At 37.9% G+C, this 21,230-nt stretch overlaps 2 protein-coding genes across 2 annotated transcripts in view; both read left to right on the top strand.

The window, feature by feature from the left end:
* The window catches only part of ptchd1 (patched domain containing 1), a 28,680-nt gene extending 20,065 nt beyond the window's left edge, over window positions 1–8,615 (top strand). Inside the window, exon 3 of the mRNA XM_007252312.4 lies at window positions 1,321–8,615. Coding sequence (XP_007252374.1) covers window positions 1,321–2,972 — 1,652 coding nt within the window. The 3' untranslated portion in view covers window positions 2,973–8,615. The remainder of the gene's footprint in view (window positions 1–1,320) is intronic.
* Window positions 8,616–16,366: 7,751 nt separating this feature from the next.
* Window positions 16,367–21,230, top strand: part of LOC111195199 (mucin-5AC) — a 47,374-nt gene continuing 42,510 nt past the window's right edge. The window contains exon 1 of the mRNA XM_049476151.1: window positions 16,367–16,591. The gene's annotated coding sequence lies outside the window, so the exon portion shown is untranslated. The remainder of the gene's footprint in view (window positions 16,592–21,230) is intronic.

Here is a 21,230-nt window from a genome sequence, read left to right as displayed (position 1 = left end):
TTATTGGTTTAATTTAGTGATATAAACACAGCATGACTATTTTTTTAGGTCAGATGGTAGATTATATTTTATTTATGGTAAAATACAGATTAAACCTCATAATTAACAATTGATTTAGTTTACCTCTCTCTGCTTATTCTTCTGCGTCTTTTTCTCTTTTACGCACACACACACACATGCACACATACAGCTGCTGATCCTGTTAAGCATAAGTTTAACAGTTAAAAGTAGTTTTATCTGTTAAAAGTAGTAGTTTTGTTGTTTGAGCTGAGCTGTGGTAGCATTCATTTCCTCCATTAAGGTTTCTGTGTCCGATCTTTGTTGTGTTCAGTGTTAATGCTTTCCCTGAACAGTAAAGGATTCTAAATTCTAAGATTTTATTCTCCCTTCCAAAAATACAAGGACGTATGAGACATTTTAACTTGAAATGAATCATGATAAATCTTTTTAATGCTAAAATATTGTTGTGCATAATATGAATAAATTGTTTTAAACAATTGGCACCAGTATTCCCCTACAACGGTGTACTTTTAAGAACTGTATGCACTTATTTACTTTACCAGCCTTAAGCTTTTATTCCTCTATATTTGCACTACTGTTAAATGGGTTCTGTTTATACTGGTACTGTCATTCCCTCTTTAATCCCCCTCCCCTCCTTCATACCAACTGGTACACTCTCACTCGTATTGCACTACTGTTTTATGTCATTTAGTGTCTTTCTTTTATTATTTTTTTTATTTTATTTTGCTGTACTTTAGTCATTCACTAAAAATCACTTTGCTTTTTTACTGAAACTTTGGGAAGGAGAGTAACGCAATTTGAATCCTCTGTATCCATCTGTACATATGCAGTACTGACAATAAAACTACTTGAACTTAAGCTTGAACAGTAGTATGAAGCTTTTAAATATTCTTACCAAGGTACAGACAAATCAGTTCAACATGACACGTTGTTTTTCGCTTGATTTGCATGTTCTTTTGGTGCCACATGTCAAGAAATATTATCGCAGGCAGCTCAAAAAGGGGTCGGCAGCAGGAGAAGAACAAAACGCGCACCTCTTAGATCCACTTGTCTCTGAGGTTCTACTGCAGAGCTGCCGCCTTGTCACCATTTTATTCAATTATTTACATTCACCCTTTCCCTGTCACTTAAGGTGAAAACGGTAGCTGCTTGAATCAATGACTGTGACTGGACTATTCGAGTACATGTGTCCTGTTCAGGATTTAAACAGCACTGAAAAACATCTCTCTTTCTCTCTCTCTGTTTTTTCTCTCTGTGTCTCCTCCACTATAACCTTCTCTCTCTCTCCCTCTTTTCCAGGTCACGGCCTATTTGGCACATTTGAGATGCTGTCATCATGGCGGAGGACACGCGAGGACCAGCATGTCAAGGAGCGGGTGGCAGCAGTGTTCTCAGACTGCATGCTGCCCTTCACAGCCAGCACGGCCCTGCACCTGGTCACCTTTGGCATCGGCGCCAGCCCGTTCACCAACATCGAGGCGGTGCGCCTCTTCTGCCGGAACGCCTGCATCTCTGTCCTTTTCAACTACCTCTACATCCTCACCTTCTACGGCTCCAATCTAGTCTTCGCCGGCTACCTGGAGAACAGTTACCGCCACAGCCTGTTCTGCAGGCGTGTGCCCAAGCCTGAGTTACTGCAGCAGAAGCCGGCCTGGTACCGCTTCCTCATGTACACGCATTACAACGAAGAGGCAGCAGAGCCTGGCGACTTGCGTGCCTATGAGACACATCTACTGGTGGCCTTCATGAAGCGCTACTACTGTGACTGGATCACTAATACCTACGTCAAGCCCTTTGTTGTGCTCTTTTACCTGGTGTATGTCTCCTTCGCCTTGATGGGCTACTTGCAAGTGAGTGAGGGTTCAGATCTTAGTAACGTTGTGGCCACAGAGACCAGCACCATTGCTTACACCCGGGCACAACAGCGCTACTTCAGTAGTTACAGCCCAGTCATTGGATTCTACATATACGAATCCATTGAGTACTGGAACATCAGTGTCCAGGATGACCTTCTGGAGTACACAAAAGGGTTTGAGCGCATCTCCTGGTTTGAGAGCTACCTGAACTACTTGCATGGACTGAACATCAGCACCAGCCTATCACGCAGTAACTTCACAGAATATCTGCGTTCTGGTTTCCTGCGTCAGCCTCGCTATCTACACTTCTCCGATGACATCATCTTTGCCAAGCGAGCAGATGGAGAGTTTGATGTGGTAGCTTCTCGTATGTTTCTGGTGGCCAAGACAACGGAGAACAAGCGAGAGGAGATGTCAATTTTGTTGGACACGCTGCGGAAGCTCTCGCTGACATCTAGAGTAAAGTTCATCATCTTCAACCCATCTTTTGTGTACATGGACCGCTATGCGTCCTCTGTGGGCGCTCCACTGAAGAATTCCTGCATTGCTGCTCTTTTCTTGCTCTTCTTCTCTACCTTCCTTGCAGCAGATCCACTGGTGAACGCCTGGCTAACCGTGACGGTGGCCTCAGTGGAGTTTGGGGTGGTGGGCTTCATGACATTGTGGCAGGTGGAGCTGGATTGCGTGTCAGTGCTGTGCCTGATCTATGGAGTGAACTATGCAGTGGATTCTAGTGCCCCTCTGGTGTCTGCGTTCGCCTTGGGACGGGAGTCAACGCGAACGCGTTGGGTAAAGTTGTCCCTGGAGCGACACGGAGTCCCTGCTCTCCAAAGTTACATGTGCTACGGTGCAGCGCTGCTGCCCTTGGCGGCCGTACCCTCCAACCTCACCCGCACACTGTTCAGGTGCCTCTTCCTGACTGCCCTCATCACTGCTTTTCACTGCTTGGCCATCCTTCCTGTCCTCCTGACCTTCTTACCACCCTCCAAAAAGAAGAGGAGGGAAAGGAAGAATGTATCGGAGAATCAGGAGGAGATTGAGTGTGTGGAGATGGCGGACAGCACACGTGTGGTCGATCAAATAACCACTGTCTGAGCAAATGACAAAAGGTAAAAGTCAACCAGGTGAACTCTGACCAAAGTACCCAGGGGGAATGGCAGGGAATGGCCTCACGGTGCCCATCAAGAGTGGGTCAGTGTGAGCCTAGACAGGAGATGCTCCCAAATGAGCGATAAAGCAAGCTCAGAGGTGTTTTTGCAGTGAAGTATGGGCCTACTTTCTCAGAACGAGAGTGTGAGCCCTCTTGTTGAAGGAGTGCTTTGTTGTCTTGGTAAAAAAAAGGTGCTAGATAGACCTTGCCATTAAATGGAGACCGGGTTGTCATGGTAAAAGCCCTGTGAAGGCTATGCTGCACAACTTCCATCCTTCATGGTGTGGGGAGAAAGCTGTTGCTCAGCAAGCCAGATACTCAGCCAGCTGCAGATAATTACAGAGTGGCTTCTCCGGCTGGCAGTTGTAGAGTAGTAGATGAATGCTGTAACAAGGCTTTGCCTTATTGCGGCACAGACACCCATAGATACATGTGAACCACTAAAACATCACTGCAAGATGAGGCAAATAACCAAGGTATCATTACAGTGTCCCTACCTCTCATATTTAGAAATGGTTAGGGAATACTCCCTGAATCAAAGCAGCCATAGTCATCTCTTTGAACAGCCATGTGTTCTATTAGCCATATAACGTCATTTATGATTATCTGTCTCAATGAGACTGTATAATGGCCTCTGGCCATTTTGTGGTAAAAAGGAAGGCACAGGCCTAAATGAAAGTCAGCAGACATCAGGACTTCATTTCAGACCCTGCTTTATTCTTTAGATTGATGCTGATGTCAGTCCTTTTAGCCCTCCCTAACACATTTTAGCTGCATTCCAAACTATAGGCTGCAAACAAGGTACGATGGGACCTCGGTAGGACTGTCTTATTAATATTATTTTTAAGCAGCATTTTGGTAAAATTTCTTTACAAAGTTATGTTAGAAATTGTTTAAAAAAACACTTCTCTCAGAAATGCAGCTCACCTCGACTGCAGCTATGGGTTTGGACTGCAGCTACAGTCTTAGTGGCACTAATAGTAGATCTGTTCCAGAGGGAAGACTTGTAAAAGGAAAAAATAGGAAACTGAGAGAGAAACAGATGCTTGTAAGTGTTGACAGGTTGAGGTGCAGTGCATCGCTTCCTGCGCCATCTCCCATATTGCAAGTCTAGTTATACTGAGCATTTCTGTTTCTCATAAGCTTTCAATCAGTACCTAATAGAGGCATGGTTTTGCAAATTTAGTTTTGTTACATTGTTACTGCAAATAGCCTGCAAAGCCTTTTCTTCTGAAGTCTTTTTTAGGATTTTGATTCCCTCTGAAAATGTTGAAAAGCACCCTGTCACAGACTGTGCTCCTCATCAATATGTATGAGTCAGAATGGCTGTTTTTTTTTTTGTCCTTGGCCTCTGTGTACGTATAGCAGCAAGGAGGGAGAAGAGAGGGATAAAGTAGAAGAAAATAATTAACAGGGAAGAAAAGACAAAGAGCCAGAGAGGTTAAGAGAGGAGCATCTGGCAGATTAAATCTATTTATTTTTTCAGATACTCCTCAGCCCTGAGGCTACTTGTGTCAAATCAATTCCAATGTAAAATAGAGTCTACTCTATTTCTTCCTTGCATTATTGAAAGCCAAGATGACTGTGACAGCCCAGATACCTTAAAGGCCAATATGGAAAACATGTATAAGCCCTGGCATCTTCTGATGGGAGACTTTCAGCCAGTATGTTTTTCTAATTGTCTGTTACAGAGCAAAAATCTGTGGTTTAGACTCTGATCCCACTTATTGCCCAGTCCCAAGTCCTATTGCTTTACCAGGGTTGCCAGAAATGGCACAAAAAAACAGGCAAGCACAGCACGCTGCAGCTTCAGCATCCTTCTGAGGCAGAGTAAAATATGAGTAAATATTGACAATGCATTTGATAGACTGAGACACACTGGAGACCAGAAGGACTACAAGACAGATGGCAACCCTGGTTACCCTGGCAACACAAGTGAGCTTTGCATCTAGGGTTAAAGAAAGGGGCAGACAACTCTCTCTTTTTGAAGTTGGACTGTGGTAGTTGTTTTTAACACTTGCTGTCAATTAGTAAATATTTTTCCTTTAATGTAGACCACATAGCTATTATAGCACATTAATTTTATTTCTTAACTTAATAGCAGGGTCAAAAGCCTCTGACTGTAACATTTTTGTACGGAAATAAGATGAAAGTTACACGAGTCGAGCATTCCGAAATCTGCCAGAGGTCTCCAGGTATGAAACATCTGTGCTAAAATACGAGGAAGCGAATGAGGCAGAGGCAAAAACCAGCAAAACAGATGTTCGCAGAACCTGCCAGCAGATTTCATATGGATGTGCACACTTGATGTGGCAGCTGTCTGTCTGAGAGTCTGATTTTCTGCTTCGTCAGGAGCACTGATGTTCATAGTGGAGCATCACAGTGCTGCGTGGCCCCAGGGGCCCGGGCTCCCCGTATGACTCCTCTGGCCAGCGGCCAACAGCTGCTTTCTCCTGCCTCTCAGTATTGCTGGAGCTATGCACGCCTGCCGTACATCTGGATGAGCTCTCTCGCTGGACTCTACAGTTGTCAGTCTAGAGAGCTGATCAAACCAGACTTGTGCTGCTGGAGCACTGACATAAAGCCTCTCCCCTTAAGCTTGCTTGCACTGTCCCCAGCACAGCACTCTGAATGTAGAGTCCGCACATACTGTACCCTGCATCTCACATTTACTATACTATCTGGTTTAGGCACCATTGTCCCTTATTCATCTAAGTTGCACACTAGCAAAATTCCATCCATTTAGATATAATTTAGAGCTTAAGAGTATATCAAGGCTGATGGAGGTTGTCTGGAAGTGAGGTGTGTTCAGGTAAATTTCTTGCTTATTGCTATATTGGCAATGGAAAACGCAGGTGTGCCACTGACTGATTAAAACCTAGACAACAGTCATCAGTCAGACATTCATTCCTGGTTGTTACCCACACACACACACAAACATACAGCAGTGCACAAACCCAACTTTTACATCAACAATAAACAGAATACAAAATAAAATAACTTTTCTGTTCCTGTAGATTGCCTGATAGTGCACCTTTAAAGGTTAAATTTCCTCCTTCTAAATTTCCTTAAGTTTCCTCTGGTTATCACAAAAGCACTGCACTGTTAAAATACCAATTCGCCAAAGTCAGTCTTTCAAAGAGAATGGCAAGTGACACGCTCATTATTTTGAAAATAAGATATCTTTACTTTTTCAAATGGAAAACTGTACTCTACAGTGGATGTACTTGATAGTATATGTATTGTGTGACAGCAAAGATATGTGTGAGGTTTGTCATTTGTCATTTGCAAATCATATGTTACACGGTAAGCCCTCTAAGCCACCTATAAAAGCTCTATTTTGAATTAGTTTTCACGCAACTTTGATGAATGAGGGTCATTGTCTAACATTCTAAACTACTAGTATCAACACCTGATATCTATTGTATGTAGATTTGTTGTAACAAATTATCAAAATTTGGTAGGTTGCATTCAGAACTAACTTTAAATCAGCATCAGCAACTTCTTCAGAATCACGCCATCTGCATACCATGCCAAAACAGCAGGATATAACTGGTCACTAAGATAGCAAAACTCGTGCCAAGCTTGAGTTGCATCTGCCTGTTGGCTTGCAGTGGAGCATATTATGGGAATCTGCCCAAAGCCATTGTGCCGACACACCAGTTGCAGAGTATAATATGTAAATTGGACAACATCGCTGGTTGCCGTGTATAAACAACATTCAGGCCAATTCCACATGGCTGATTACGATTCTTAGACGATCCTGAGTCTTAACCAACGCTGCCATATATCAAATAAGCATTCAAATGTGGGCAGTTGGCAGATTAATTAAGGTCTGTTCCTGTCACATAGCTGGAACTTGAGTATGAAAAGAACCTGACTCTAAAAAATACAAAGAAGTCTGGCTTGTGAGGCTATGAGACTGGTCTTTTGTGTAGGACTTAACCCCATTACTGTAGAGCAGGGAAATCAGTAAACTGTGCTGGACTCCAGAACCTGCTGCCCAACCCTGATCTAGGATATACCTTTGTATTCCTGTTCTGTATCAAAGTGTACCATTACAGCTAATCTGGGGTAATCAGGTTGGGCCACTCTCTGTTTACTGTAGAAGCCAGTCAGGGATGCTGTGTCACTGTGTGTGCGATGATTTGTATGTAAGTACGTCCCTCTCCGAAGATACTGTACTTGAAAAAAAAATGTACCCTTTAAAAGATGTCCTACATTAAAGTGTTTTTTTTATTAACAAACCCAATTCATTCTTAATGTGCTGGTCGAGAGTATCTGATAGATCCCCCTCTGTCACCTCATACAGGATCCCACCCAGTTTGTTGATGTAGGGGCTGAATATATATGAAGATGTAAAGCACATCCATTTAGGGCTGCAACTATCGATTATTTTGATAATCATTAATCGTGATTATTATTTTTTATTAGTTGTTTATTAATCAGATCAAATAGAAATCTAAAATATAATTAATATATTTGACCATATATTGTTCAGATTTAAACAATTTTAGAGAACTAATGTTCACTTAATATAATTGTATAAGCAACATACAGCCTACCATTATTAAAACAATATTAGTGTTAACATGAATTAAATGAATTAATTAATGATTTACATACATTTTATTATTAGCATTATTTAATGTATTCAATAACGCAACAGCGGGGTATGTAATATAAATATACACTTGGCTGTGAGTCAGAAAAGACCATGAAAAGCCCTTTAAATGTATTATTTAAAAAATGTTAGGATTGATTTTCTTGTACTGTGAATGTAGCTAAATAACTGCCGCAGCATTTAAGGTGGAATGGAAAGTTAAAAAAACAAAATTTACTCAAAATGTGACATGTTTAAACACTTTATCAGGCTCTAGTTACATGATGCTAACGTTAGCTTGACTAAAACTACAGCTTGATTTGGAACCACTGATCAACCTGCCACATTTAAGGTGGAAGGGAAAACTCTTAACTTTACTAAGAATGAGACACATCTTGTTTAACTACTCTAGCAGGCTCTAGGGACACTGAGAGGGAGTGAAAATAAGATTTAACACTAGCTTACTACAAACTTGTAGTGAACATGGCTCCACCACACTACAGCTAACGTTGTTGTTTGAAGGCATCAATGTAAAGTGCTCCGTGCTTTTGACGACTTGGGTCTGCTAATGCTAACCAGGGTTTCCTACACAAATTGTTTAGTCAAGGCGTTTGTTGAGTGGCAGTACTGCCGTTTGTTGATGAGTGAGTGGCTCGCACATCACCATAGACCCAACTAAAAAATAAATCGATTTGTTGCTGCAGCCCTACATCCGTTATTAGCATACCTATATAACACACACTCATGCTCACACTCTTCATCCATCACACACTCTCTTTTTGTTGTTTAAATGAATTACACGATGCATAATGAAGCAGCATAGACACCAAGCTTCAGACTTAACAGACTTAAAATGACAGGAGGATCTGAACAGGATATATTTCAAACACACACAGACAAAAACACACTTACAGAGGGGATTGTTGGTTTTGTATCTGTTTGTACGAATTACAAACCAATAAAGCAAAGAATGGAACAAACTTTACTGCATTTGTTGTTGTGGTTTATGTTTTCAACCTGTGAATAATTTTGTCTGTAAAAATCTGGACAATTGCAGTGTCATCCCATTCATCCTCTGATTCATTTCAAGACTCTGTATCTGCTGAACTAACACTACTGCACACTGCCATCTTGTGGTCATCAATTACTGCCAAAAACCCAGTAAAACTGTTCAGTACAGTGAGAGTATGGAAACTGGAGAAATGCCTTGCAGCTTGACGTCACGTAGTGAAGCACTATTTACTATGGTGTCCAAAGGCAAAGAACGCAACCTCTCTCCCTGTTAGGAGGAGTAAACCATGGCAATGCAAATGAAATCCCTTCCAAAAACATGCAATGTGGTCCGGACTCACACTGAGAGCATATGTTACCTCAAAACTTCAATGTGTGCTACAGTATGAGGATTATAAAAGGCTTCATTAAACAGCAATCCATGTGTGTACAGTTATTTAAAATACAGAATTATTGGCACCTGACCTGAAATTCAATGCATTCGTTTTATAAAGGAGTGACGTGGCATACACTAGATCTCTGCAATATATCAATATTTTGTCGTATAATCCTTACAAATCTTCTTATTGTATTGACAATATGGATTTTTTTTTGCATATCGCGAATACTACCAATTCTTAAAGAACACACTGACCCAGCTGTACATTTCATTACAGAAAGTGTAAAAATCTTGGCTAATTATTAATGATGTGATGCAAGAATTTAATAAACATCACTTTACTATGATGATTTTATCTATATAAAAGTCTGTGTATCCTGAAAATGTCTTTAAATATAATATTTTTTACCATGTCACCCAGCACCTTCAGCATGTGATTACATACACCAAGCACGGTGGCTGTACTGTTCAAATAAATATTGGAAAAACGTTTCATTGAACGAAATTAAGAATTATATTGTGATATACATTTTGACCATATCAACTAGCCCAATTATTTTTGTAATTTTTTATCCACATTAAAACAGTTCTCGGTGGTCTTATTGTGTGTGTTTGTATAAGACAGGCGGAGAGAGAGAGTAAGGGGGAGCGGTGGTTAGTTATGATATTTAATCCATATTTCAGCATAAATAAAAGAAATATAGCTACCTTCTCATTGAACTCAGTACAATGAGTATCATGCTGTGTTTACATCAATAAATAAAACCACTATTATCCTCCTGAGACCTGGCCTATTCATTTGTGTCCTCTGTAGTGCACATTATGTTTCTGCATCTCTCATTTTACTTGTTTGAGTTACACTAATAATTCCTGCTGTATCTTAAAGAAGACATCCTGAGCTTTCCAGTGATACCACATGTTTGGGGGGTGGGGTACTGACAAATTCTATTTCCTATTTCTACAATATGGCTTTATAACAACAAGCACATTTTATGGAAGGAGAAAGGATGAGTAAAATATTCTTTATTTATTGCATTTCTACTATGAAATTCATGTGTTTTATTTATTCTGAGGTTGTTAGGAATTGTTTAATGAAGTCTGAGAGCAGTTTAATTACTTTTGGGATTGAATAATAGCCAATAATAGCCATAGCCATTTTCTTCTTTTTAAAATTTAATGTAACCAGAAATCACCAGGTGATGAATAAAACATGTTAAAGAGGAGAGAAGAGAGTTCAGGTGGGGCAAGAGCACAAGAGAATAAGTAAAAGTCAGTCCTATTTGCTAATTATTTTACTATTAATTGTTCTTGATTGGGATATAAAACTATTATAAAATAACTAATAAAACACTAATGTTACAGTATTATTAATGAATTTAAGATAAATAGCAATATTGATAATAATTCCCTTATAAACAAAATACTAAGTCGTACACTCATAGTTGTTTTGCCATTTGCTTCGAAGGTGAGACATACAGAATATTTTGGGCTAGTTTAAGCTTCTGGTTTTAGACTGACCTTGGGCTGGATATTTTTTTTGGACCTGGCAACCCTGCCAAGGTGAAATTTTACTACAGCAGATGTTTTGGGGTCAGTCTCAAAAAACAAACAAAAAAATTTGCTTTAGTCTTAAAATAATAAAAAAGTTCCCTAATAATCCTAATCCAAAATGATGAAAGACAATGACTGACAGTGTTAGTGTTATAACATCAAGAATGCGGTCTCTAGGTATTACAGTTTGAAAAAGTTAAATAATCAGTATCAGTTCAGTAGAATTTGTTCAAATGCATTTGCTCTCTCATTTTCTTATCTCATGAAAATCATCAAGCATTTGTTTGGACTGGGTTGTCCAAATGTTTGCATACGACTGGAAACACAGAGAACATCAGAACTGAATAAACAGCTTTGTAACACTTCCATGCAAACGAGTGTATGAAACCTCATGCACATAAAAGTGTATGGCACGCCACATGGCCACTGTAGGACAAGATTAGACCAAGAACAAGGTGAAGTCTTACTGCAGCAGATGTGTGGGTGTCACCCACTTATTATCTTCGGGATGCTTTAGAGAATTTAAAGTGATGTGTCTGTCAGATACTATATGAGCAGGTATTTTTCAAACAAAGAGGAAAAGCACAACCTGTCTTTTTTGTCTCCACTGAATGAAGGGTAATGTATCATCGACTGACTTTACAAAGAATGACTAAATGTGAATACCCAGAACTGTGATAAAGGAATATACTTAAAATGACATCTTATTTTAAAAAAAAAATCAGTACAAAGAAATAGGGCTGTCACAATGACAATACTGATTGAATGTTAGATAAACTTTGCATTTTAAAGTGTTAAAATGCACATTTAATTATTGAAGCTACTACAGCAGCTGTGTCTAGCATTAGACACATGAAATTGTTGACTATGAATAAAATTAGCTGTGAAGCAACATTAAATATTAAGAAATATAAAATATTAAACATTAAATATATAAAATTATGCTGACACTTAATTGGCTTGTAACATGCAGAATAGCATCACTGCCGTTCCCAGAACAGGTTCGGCCCACTGATGACTGCACTATATAACTCTGGTGAAGCAGGAAGGACAGTGCTCTCAAACTGTGTAACGTTAAATAATCAGAGTCATATTTGTCCATATTTTGGAACTTGTACTTTTAATGTAGCAAATACATTGCTATGTGAACTTATTTGATTATTGAGCATATAGCAATTACATCCAGCAAACCTACCAGACCACTCTTTTTAGAATTAATATACTAGATATTGTAGGGATGGCTGTGGTAGGGGCATGAAATCATTAATTAGAATATTTGTCCCCGTCCAACTTAGAAATACTTCTGCTTTCAATTTAAAAGAAAAAATATTTAATATTATCTAAAAAATACATTATCTAGCTGCAGTTGTTATTTAATTTACAAACAAAGGTTGTTACTGGAACCATTAGAAAGGGATCAGATGGATGTACATCTCTCACCTGTTTCAACAGTTTCAGAAAATCTGGAACACAAACAGTAACGTTACATGCAGCCCTAAGGCACATCGACCCAGAATAGACTTGGTTGAATGCAATAGGAAATTTCATATTAGCAGAGAGCATGTCTCAGTATTAATTTGCAGTAAACAGCTCATATATCCCCTAGGTAGTCAGGTTTATTTGAATGCATATCCTTGCACTAATCAGTATGTCAGTCAGATATGTGTGTTTGAAAATACTACAGAATTCCACGGAAGTAAAATTTGTTCTTCAATAGATATCCATAAGCACACATGCAAATGTTGTATGTCTGTCAGGTCACGTGTCTGCAGCAGGACAATCACCATATTAATCTATTAAGAACTTTTTCACGGGATGTAAGAGATGCGTGACATTAAGGGCTCGACCCCACCCACATACACAGACTGTTTTTTCTGTCAAATCAGCCAAACAAACAAGTTTAAAAATAAAGAAACCAATCATAGCAAAACTCAAACCTGCCCCTCAGGTAAACAGCATAAAAAATATCATGAGAAAATTGCTTACCATGGAGCTAGACAAAAATGGAAATGAAAATAGAAAGCAATTCTTACAACTTTGCACAAATGCTGCTGCTGTTCAATGGAACAGTATAGAAAATGTATTATCAGATATTAAGGAAACATGCAGAGTTTAAGCACTGGCAGCTCTAGACAGCAGAGTTTCATAGAACCAACCCTAATCTACCTAATCTACCCACCATCATTCCTCCAGTCCCATTACCACACTCATAGTTGCCAGGTATAGACAACAACAGGCAAACAGTGTGCTACAGCCATGAAAAACTGAACAGGTAATCACTGAGCTTCAGTAAGGTTGCTAACCATAGCTGGGTTATTTATGTAGAGATTGGCATTTTGGACACTGAATTGTATATTTATTCACTAATTAGTGACAGACTAAGAGTAAGGTGGGATGAAGTCTAGTAATGAGGTAAAAATCTAAATTTTATACAGATGATGTCAACAAGAAATATATAATCATAATTTGGTTGAAAAGCAGTATTCATGAAAGGCTGACACTTTGAGGAGAAACAAAAGGCAAATAGGTATTTGTGTCATCAGTTGTGTGAGAAAATTATTAAAATGTTTGAAAACAATGTTTGGAAAGGATTTGCATATTTCTCCCACTACAGTACATAACACCATAAAGCAATGCAAAAAAAAAAAAAACAAATATAAATTTCTGTGAGTGAGGGCAAGAAAGCAGGTCTAGGCTGAACACCTGTGATCTATGCTTCATCAGATGACACTGCATCAAGAACTACATCAAGCTGATGGAATAAAATAGGCAAGGGCAAACATTTTTTAAGAAGTCATATATCAGCCATGTCCAGAAGCAGAATCAACTCCTCTGGGCTCAGAGGCATCTGGGATGGACTACATGCAGTGGAAATGTTTAATGTGGTCAGAAAAATCAACAATAAGGACCATCCAATCAGTTATCAGGCCAAAAGCCAGGGTTTGTCATAAAATGGGGTTGGGATAACAGCCTTATTGCAAAAAAAAGTACAATGAGATATTAGAGGCAGCTTTATCAGAGAGAAGAGATACTAAACCACTGATAGTACCTCAGTGATGTCATTAATATCTTGGGATGAGACTCTGCGCTATGTAACATGTGATAATTGTTGCCTACAGCTATGTCTAAACTGGGTTGGTGCTTTAATATTAACTAATTGTTGGAATAAGGTCTTGTAGCTCCCAGTGAGACATGGATTATATTGAGTAATGATATAAAAAGGCTAATAAAGACATTAGGGTGCCAAGTTGACCATGCCAGGTCCCAGTGTGACTGACCCACTTCTTATACCGGTAGTTATGTCATTCAAACATATATTCACAACCCATTTATTATTTCATGTTAGGTGCCTTTAAACTGCCAAGGTCCCTCTATCTCTTTCTGTCTCTGTCAGTATGTTGGGATCCATTATTTTTAACACAACATTATTGTTTTAATTATTATGATTATTTCTCACACATTTTGGCTTTGAGTATTGACCTTTTTCAGGGAAACCTAGAATCAGCAACCAAACCTTTTTTTTATTAACCACAGCTTTAACCATATCCTTTCATCAATATTCCCTCAGAGCAACTGTCTCATTGTAAATCTCAAAGCTGTCTCAATTCAAATCTGAACGAGTTCAAACAGGCACTCTGAAACCCTTCATGAAAGAGCTGAAAGGCATGTGACGCAAGTGCTGCTCCCAAGCCTGCAAGGATGCTGGACTGAGATAAATACCTGGAGTCTGGGTGAGGTGGGGGTGGCCGTGGGCCAGCCATAGACAGCCGTACTTTTCTCCTTCGGGGGCCATAGTCTATCCAGGAAACACCTGGCCCCACATCCTGGTCCCAGGGGCTTGAAAGCAGGACCAGCTGGTGCACAAATTCCCTTTAATCTCATCAAGACCCATCATACCCACTCTCTCCAGGATTTGTCATGGTGCCATGCTAGTTTTAAATTCTTTGAGGGCAAGTATTAAAAAGCAAGGTCAAATAAAGTGTTTTTTAAGTCCAATAAAGTCACCACTTACACACACCACAGTTACAGACCTGTATATATGTACCTTCAATAGCATATAAAAAAAAAACAATGAAAAACAATAATATGACCTTGGTTTTGGCCGTGGAGACGCAACAAATGTTGAAAAAAAAAAACCCATAATAAACATTTAAGAGACCACACAAGCCCGAGAATGTAGACTGTCATATTCAAAAAAATTATTATGAACTTGTCAAACAGGACAGGAGACAAGCACAATTCAATTACAAAAGTTGACTTTTATCTGTTGAGATGTTGATTTATAGGTATTTCATTTTTTTCCACCACAGAACAGGGACAGGTCAAAGACAGAAGCTCATCTGTTGCTGCACAGTTGGTGTTTGTTATCAGCAGTGAAACTTGGTGTTTAAACACACATGATCCTTGATGAACAGGGTGAAAAACAGAAGGACTACACAATTATCAACAGTTAGGTGAAGATCTCCCCAAACTTTGTTATAAAAATCTGTAGCCATGGGTACCTATGTTTGACAGCAAAATATCTTTACAAACACTTCATCAGAGTAAATCAGAGTTTAAAGTGGTAACGGCATTTAAACGGCAAAGTCATTGGAAGAATATTTCCTGCATTCTTACTATGAAAATCAATTGTGAGAAAACTTCTGAACAAGTCTGATGAATTTTGGTAACAAGTTCTGTGAGCAGCTGAAGTTAAAATAGAACAAAGGTATGTGTGGAAAAAAAAATTAATTACTTAATTTAAAAAGAACACATCTCTAACTCCAAATCTGGAAGCCAATATCAGAGATCTGTAAAAAGGCTGAACATGAAAAAGGGATGAGTTCCACAGCTGAATAATGATTCTACACACATTAGAAAATACACAGCGGGTAGCTGCTTTCAGACAGTTTAAACTGGTCTATAATGGTCAAAGTGATTTAAAAGCTGGTCAAACAGACAAAACTCAATTGTCTGTTTGACCACTTTATGACCAGTTTAGTGTATGTTTCATTTGATTTTGGTCAAGCAGCTTGATAATGCTAATAAGGCTTGCCGGAATTCAGCAACTCCACCAAGAAAAGCATTGTGCATGCATATTGTGCCAGTGTACCGTATCTGGGCATGGTTCAGAGCGATCACACTCATGTCAAATGACTCCCGTGTCTTGGGAGGTAACTGTAAAAGATGGAAATAAAAAATAATCTTGCTAAAATTATTATGCTTTTATTTGAGTTTAATGGTTTAACTGATTAACCTGACCAAGCTAGACCACCAGTATATCCAGGCTTGACCATCATGACCAACAAGACCAAGTTGGATGACCAGCATGTCCAATCAAATGCAAATTAACCAGCTATTTAGCTTAGGACAGGGTATGTTTTTGTATGGGTGACCAGCTATTTAACCATCAAATACCTGCATAGACCATTTAAAACCAGCTACCAGAAAAGACTGATCCTGAGCTGAATTTTTTTAGCAGGCTTTCCACAATTACTAAATTGTGACTAGGGGTGCCCAGACCATTGAATGTCTGTTTAAATTACAATTCTATTTCAGCCCAACTACAGAATGTCAGAACATGAGATTGAAGAGTTTACGCAACTCTTTATCCAGAATAACTAGAATATATGAGCTGTGGACAACCAACGCTCACCAAAAAAAAAATCATGAGTAATCTCCACACGAGCTCCAGAGCATGGTCTGTAATTTTCTGATGATTATCAGCCTGTCAAACAGGACAGTAAGTCAGTCTAGTCTATGAAAAAGTCTCCAGCTCAGGGGAGGGTGTGTCGGCTTCTCACATGGCTAATATGTCTCTCACAATGCTAGGAGTGTCCTCGCGCCTGCGCCCTCTGGCTACGAGTCACATTTCCATTACTGTTTTTTTAAGCTGGTGAAGTTAAAGCTGGCGGACAGATTTTAACGCTGTTTTTGGGAAGTGTGAGTGTGAAAATCCGAGGTTTGTGAAAACGCCTGGCACCTGCACTGACTGAGGAGAGAGAGGAAGGCGCGCGCGCGGAGGATGTCCTCCTCATCAGGTGAGTGAAAGAGAGAGAGAGTCCTGTCAGCAGCGCTGAGAGAAAAACACACAGCCTGTACTGTTACTCACACCGACAGGACAACAGCACAGATATTTCAGACTAAAAGTGGGCTTAAACCGTTAAAAACACCTTAAACGCGCGAGGAAATTAATGAAACATAATATCAGTCTGTAATTAGTTAAATCAAACTGCTAATTCGAGTTAGCAAAAGCTAAGAAAAGCTAAGAAGTCTCCTCAGAGTCTCATACAGTGACTCCTCGTTACGATAGATAGATAGATAGATAGATAGATAGATAGATAGATTTAACATGAATTCCTGTGTAAAACTAGTTGCAGAACTTTTTAGCGTGTTCAGTGCAGTAGAAAATGCTAGACAAAATGCTACACAGACATTAAAATAGACAGATAGACAGATAGACAGATAGATAGATAGATAGATAGATAGATAGATAGATAGATAGATAGATAGATAGATCATGTCTTTATAAAAAAGTTTCTATAAATACTTTAATGTACTACTAGTATGTTACTACAATACTAAAATTGCCTAAATTTCCTTATAATTTAAATGTCCTTATATCCGGGATAAATAAAGTATCTATCTATCTATCTATCTATCTATCTATCTATCTATCTATCTATCTATCTATCTATCTATCTATCTATCTATCTAATAGGCGGTGTCTGAAGTGCTGTGAAAGTTAAGAAATCTCCTCAGAATCTTACTTCATTATACTATAAAGTGTTAGATAGATAGATAGATAGATAGACAGACAGACAGACAGACAGATAGATAGATAGATAGATAGATTTCTTTATAAAAAGTTACTATAAATACTTTAATGTACTACTAGTACGTTACTACAATACTAATAGGCGGTGTCTGAAATTTAAGCACTGTGAAGGTTAAGAAATCTCCTCAGAATCTTACTTCATTATACTATAAAGTGTTAGATAGATAGATAGATAGATAGACAGACAGACAGACAGACAGATAGATAGATAGATAGATAGATTTCTTTATAAAAAGTTACTATAAATACTTTAATGTACTACTAGTACGTTACTACAATACTAATAGGCGGTGTCTGAAATTTAAGCACTGTGAAGGTTAAGAAATCTCCTCAGAATCTTACTTCATTATACTATAAAGTGTTAGATAGATAGATAGATAGATAGATAGATAGATAGATAGATAGATAGATAGACAGACAGATAGATAGATGATATATTTCTTTATAAAAAGTTACTATAAATACTTCAATATTCTATAAAGTGTTACACTACTAACTAGTTAAAAACAGGCAGTGTCTGAGACTAGACTAAGCCTTCTAAAGGTTATGAGGATTGATAGATAGATTAAATTAGGCCTATTTACAAGTGTAGATTTACTTAAACCTTATTTTAACCACAAGTTCTCAAATGAGTTCCTATATTGCATCTATATATTCCATATATTCCACTATTTATAAAGGCATAGCTACTACAAAAACAATGTTGCACTGATGTTGAACTGGGTAGCTTTGTGTTCAACAGAGCAAAACAGTTTCAAAACAAAGTGCTTGGTGAGCTCACTTTTACATAAATCAAACATACTTTTACTTTTATGAACATGTAGTGTAGAAAAAGTAAGATATTTAGTTTGAAAATGTTGTACAGTTAAAGTTAGATATAAAAGAAAACACAAGTAAATTAACAAATTACCTTTACTTTATTACTGTGAAGCAGAATTAAAACTCGTAAAAGTCACAAAATCTCTATATACAGTGAGATATTGTGTGTTTGCTGTTCTGATTCTGACTGATTTACTAACCTTTACAATTGAAAATGTATCTAATGATAACAGTACAAAATCCATGAACTCCATTATGATACTGCAACATAATGCCAGACACTGTGCCTACATATTAACTATTGTACTATATTGTACTGTAATATTACTAACTGTATATTTTGCTTAGATTAGAGTTCTGTTTAAATTAGAGTTTGTTAAAGTGTATATAATAATAGTCTGTTATACATTATATAATATAGAGAATTTTTCTTACTGTATCTTAAGTTATCTTACTGACTGATACAGACACTGCTTGTTTACGGAAATACAGTTTGACAGAATTAATTATCTGCCTGAGCACAAAGATCATTTCCCCCTTTCTTTTAAAAAGATTACTTTTTACAGAAAGGGGTCAATAAATTAATAGAATTGGAAAATAATAGAAATATCAGGTATAATGAATGTGATTTAAATCAGTGAATCAATAAATCAGTTTTAAATCATAAATTAATAAATACTAATAAAATAATATCTGAATTTATTTGTATGACACACATACAATAAATAGATTAATGTAAATTTGTAAACATGAAACACACAAAGTGCACCATCAAAACAGTATCAGATATATTTTTGTGTTGAAACACAGTATAATAAATTATAAAATCTTATGTATAATATACAGTTTATTCAGTTATTATACACTGGTTGTTGTTTACAGACTTTCCAGAATTGGTGTAAATTGGTAAAAATTGGTAAAAATGTAATGTGATGTAATTTTATCATAATAACACATTACAATAACATTGTTGATGAGTGAGTATTCTTCATAATGCTATAATGCAGCAGGATTTCATGCTGGATTCAGTGTTTCTGAGTGCTAGAATGAGTGCAGTCAGATGCTGTGTGAACAGGAGACGACGAGTGCTGAAGGGGACAGCAGGTCAGATTGTTCCCTGGGCTCAGATTGGAATGAGGCTTGTTTGTCTTGGCTTTCATTTACTTCTACGTGACATGCAATTATGTATCTAAATATTCCTGGTATACCAGTTCAACACATGTCAATAGTCCAACGAGCCACCAAAAAAAAAAAAAATACTAAAAGAGATTATTTGCATTCACAGGTCCTGTCCAACCTGCTCACATTCCAGCAATAACTATAACACACACACACATACACACACACCTCTTTGTATCAATTTAACCTCGTTGACACATCTTCAAAAAGAGTCAGGCCTTATACAAACTTAAGAGATAATTTTGGCCTTGTTTGTGCGTGTAAGACAACCTTCCACTTTCGGATAACGTAGCCACATATATGATGCAATGCTGTGTAGGCAATAGCACAGTGGAATTAAAGGGCCTTGTTTTGGCATATTTAGCATTTTTTATGCATATTTTCACACCTCAAAAGTCAAAAATATCAAAGATTCAACCCCTAAATATGCCTTGTATCGTATACTGGCAACAGGTGTAGGTGATACAAAACCCTTTTTTTCTGCAGTAAAATAAGTTATATACATTCTGAAAACTTGAAGGGCTTTGAAATCTCCTACAGGACACTTGGAGAAGCAGCATGTTTTCTCTCTACACCACTTAATAATTCCAGATCAGTAACAGGAATCAACCCAAATTCTGCATGTTTGAAAATATTGACGTGAAAACGAAACTAAAGATTTGGAGGACATGAACTGTTTGATTTGTATTCAGGAAAATTGATATTAAAATTAAGTTTAGGAAAGAGACAATTTTATCATTTTATTCATAATATTTAAAAATGAGCATATTTCCTTAAATATTATTTATATTTTTTATAACAATTACAACAATGCTTTTCAGTAACGTTCCTTATAAAACATTAAAGCTTTCTATGCAATGCTTAAATGGCAGTGTGATGTCAGGCAGACAATTGACAAAAATCCTGTCCTCTTAAGGGTATAAACAGTAAGATGCAGTTTTGAAAAAGTCAATACGAGTGGATTGATGTAAAATGGTGCACAATAGTGAAACTGGCGGATTTATATTTCTTAATTTGACACAACAGCAGGTCTCAGATTTCTTCTTTTCTAAATGGGCAGAATCAACAAATGCGAAATTGATCATTGTCGGCAGTGTTTCTTCATTGGTTTAATTTTCTAACTTAGATCAACCACAGCTGTAAAATAATACATGTAAAATATTAGTGGAAAATAGATAGATTATGTAATTATTTCAACATTATTGTGGGTTTAAACTTATTTATAAGTCAGAAAGTCAGAAAGGCCATCATCACGTTTCTTTTTCTTTGGAAGTCCAATCACTCTTACCCACTCATTTGGACTCCTCATATCACTAGTAATGCCCCAACACCAGGAGGGTGAGGACTAGCTCATGACTCCTCCGACACATGTGAATTCAGCCACCACCTCTTTTCCAACTGCTGCTGATGCAGCATTACCGAGCAGCATCACAGCGCATTCGGAGGAAAGCACAGAAACCCAGCTCTGATACAAGAGCCAACAGACACCTGTGCTGACCAACATCACCTTTGGGAGTGATGCGTGGAGAGAGCACAACCTACCCACCCACAGTGAGCAAATCCAGCTGTGCTCTCTGTGACTCTGGCTGCTGATGGTAAGCAGCATGATCCAGGATTTGAACCTGCAGTTTTTGGATCTTAGTGCCAGCTCTGCTAGACCCCTTGGGGCCCCCATCATATATATTTTTTTATATTTCAAGATAACAACATTAGTTTTCTCATAACCACATACCGCAACCGCATAATTTATTTAGATACAAGTATTAGGTGTTTTGACACTTTTTATCTCAACAAAGCATTGCGTTATCTTGATATCACAACAAAACACTTGTTTACATTGGTCA

The sequence above is a fragment of the Astyanax mexicanus genome, chromosome 1 (genome assembly GCF_023375975.1).
Source record: "Astyanax mexicanus isolate ESR-SI-001 chromosome 1, AstMex3_surface, whole genome shotgun sequence".
In the NCBI taxonomy this organism is placed as follows: Eukaryota; Metazoa; Chordata; class Actinopteri; order Characiformes; family Acestrorhamphidae; genus Astyanax; species Astyanax mexicanus.
The sequence above is the reverse complement of the archived record's forward strand: the minus strand, read 5'-3'. Positions and strand labels throughout refer to the sequence as shown.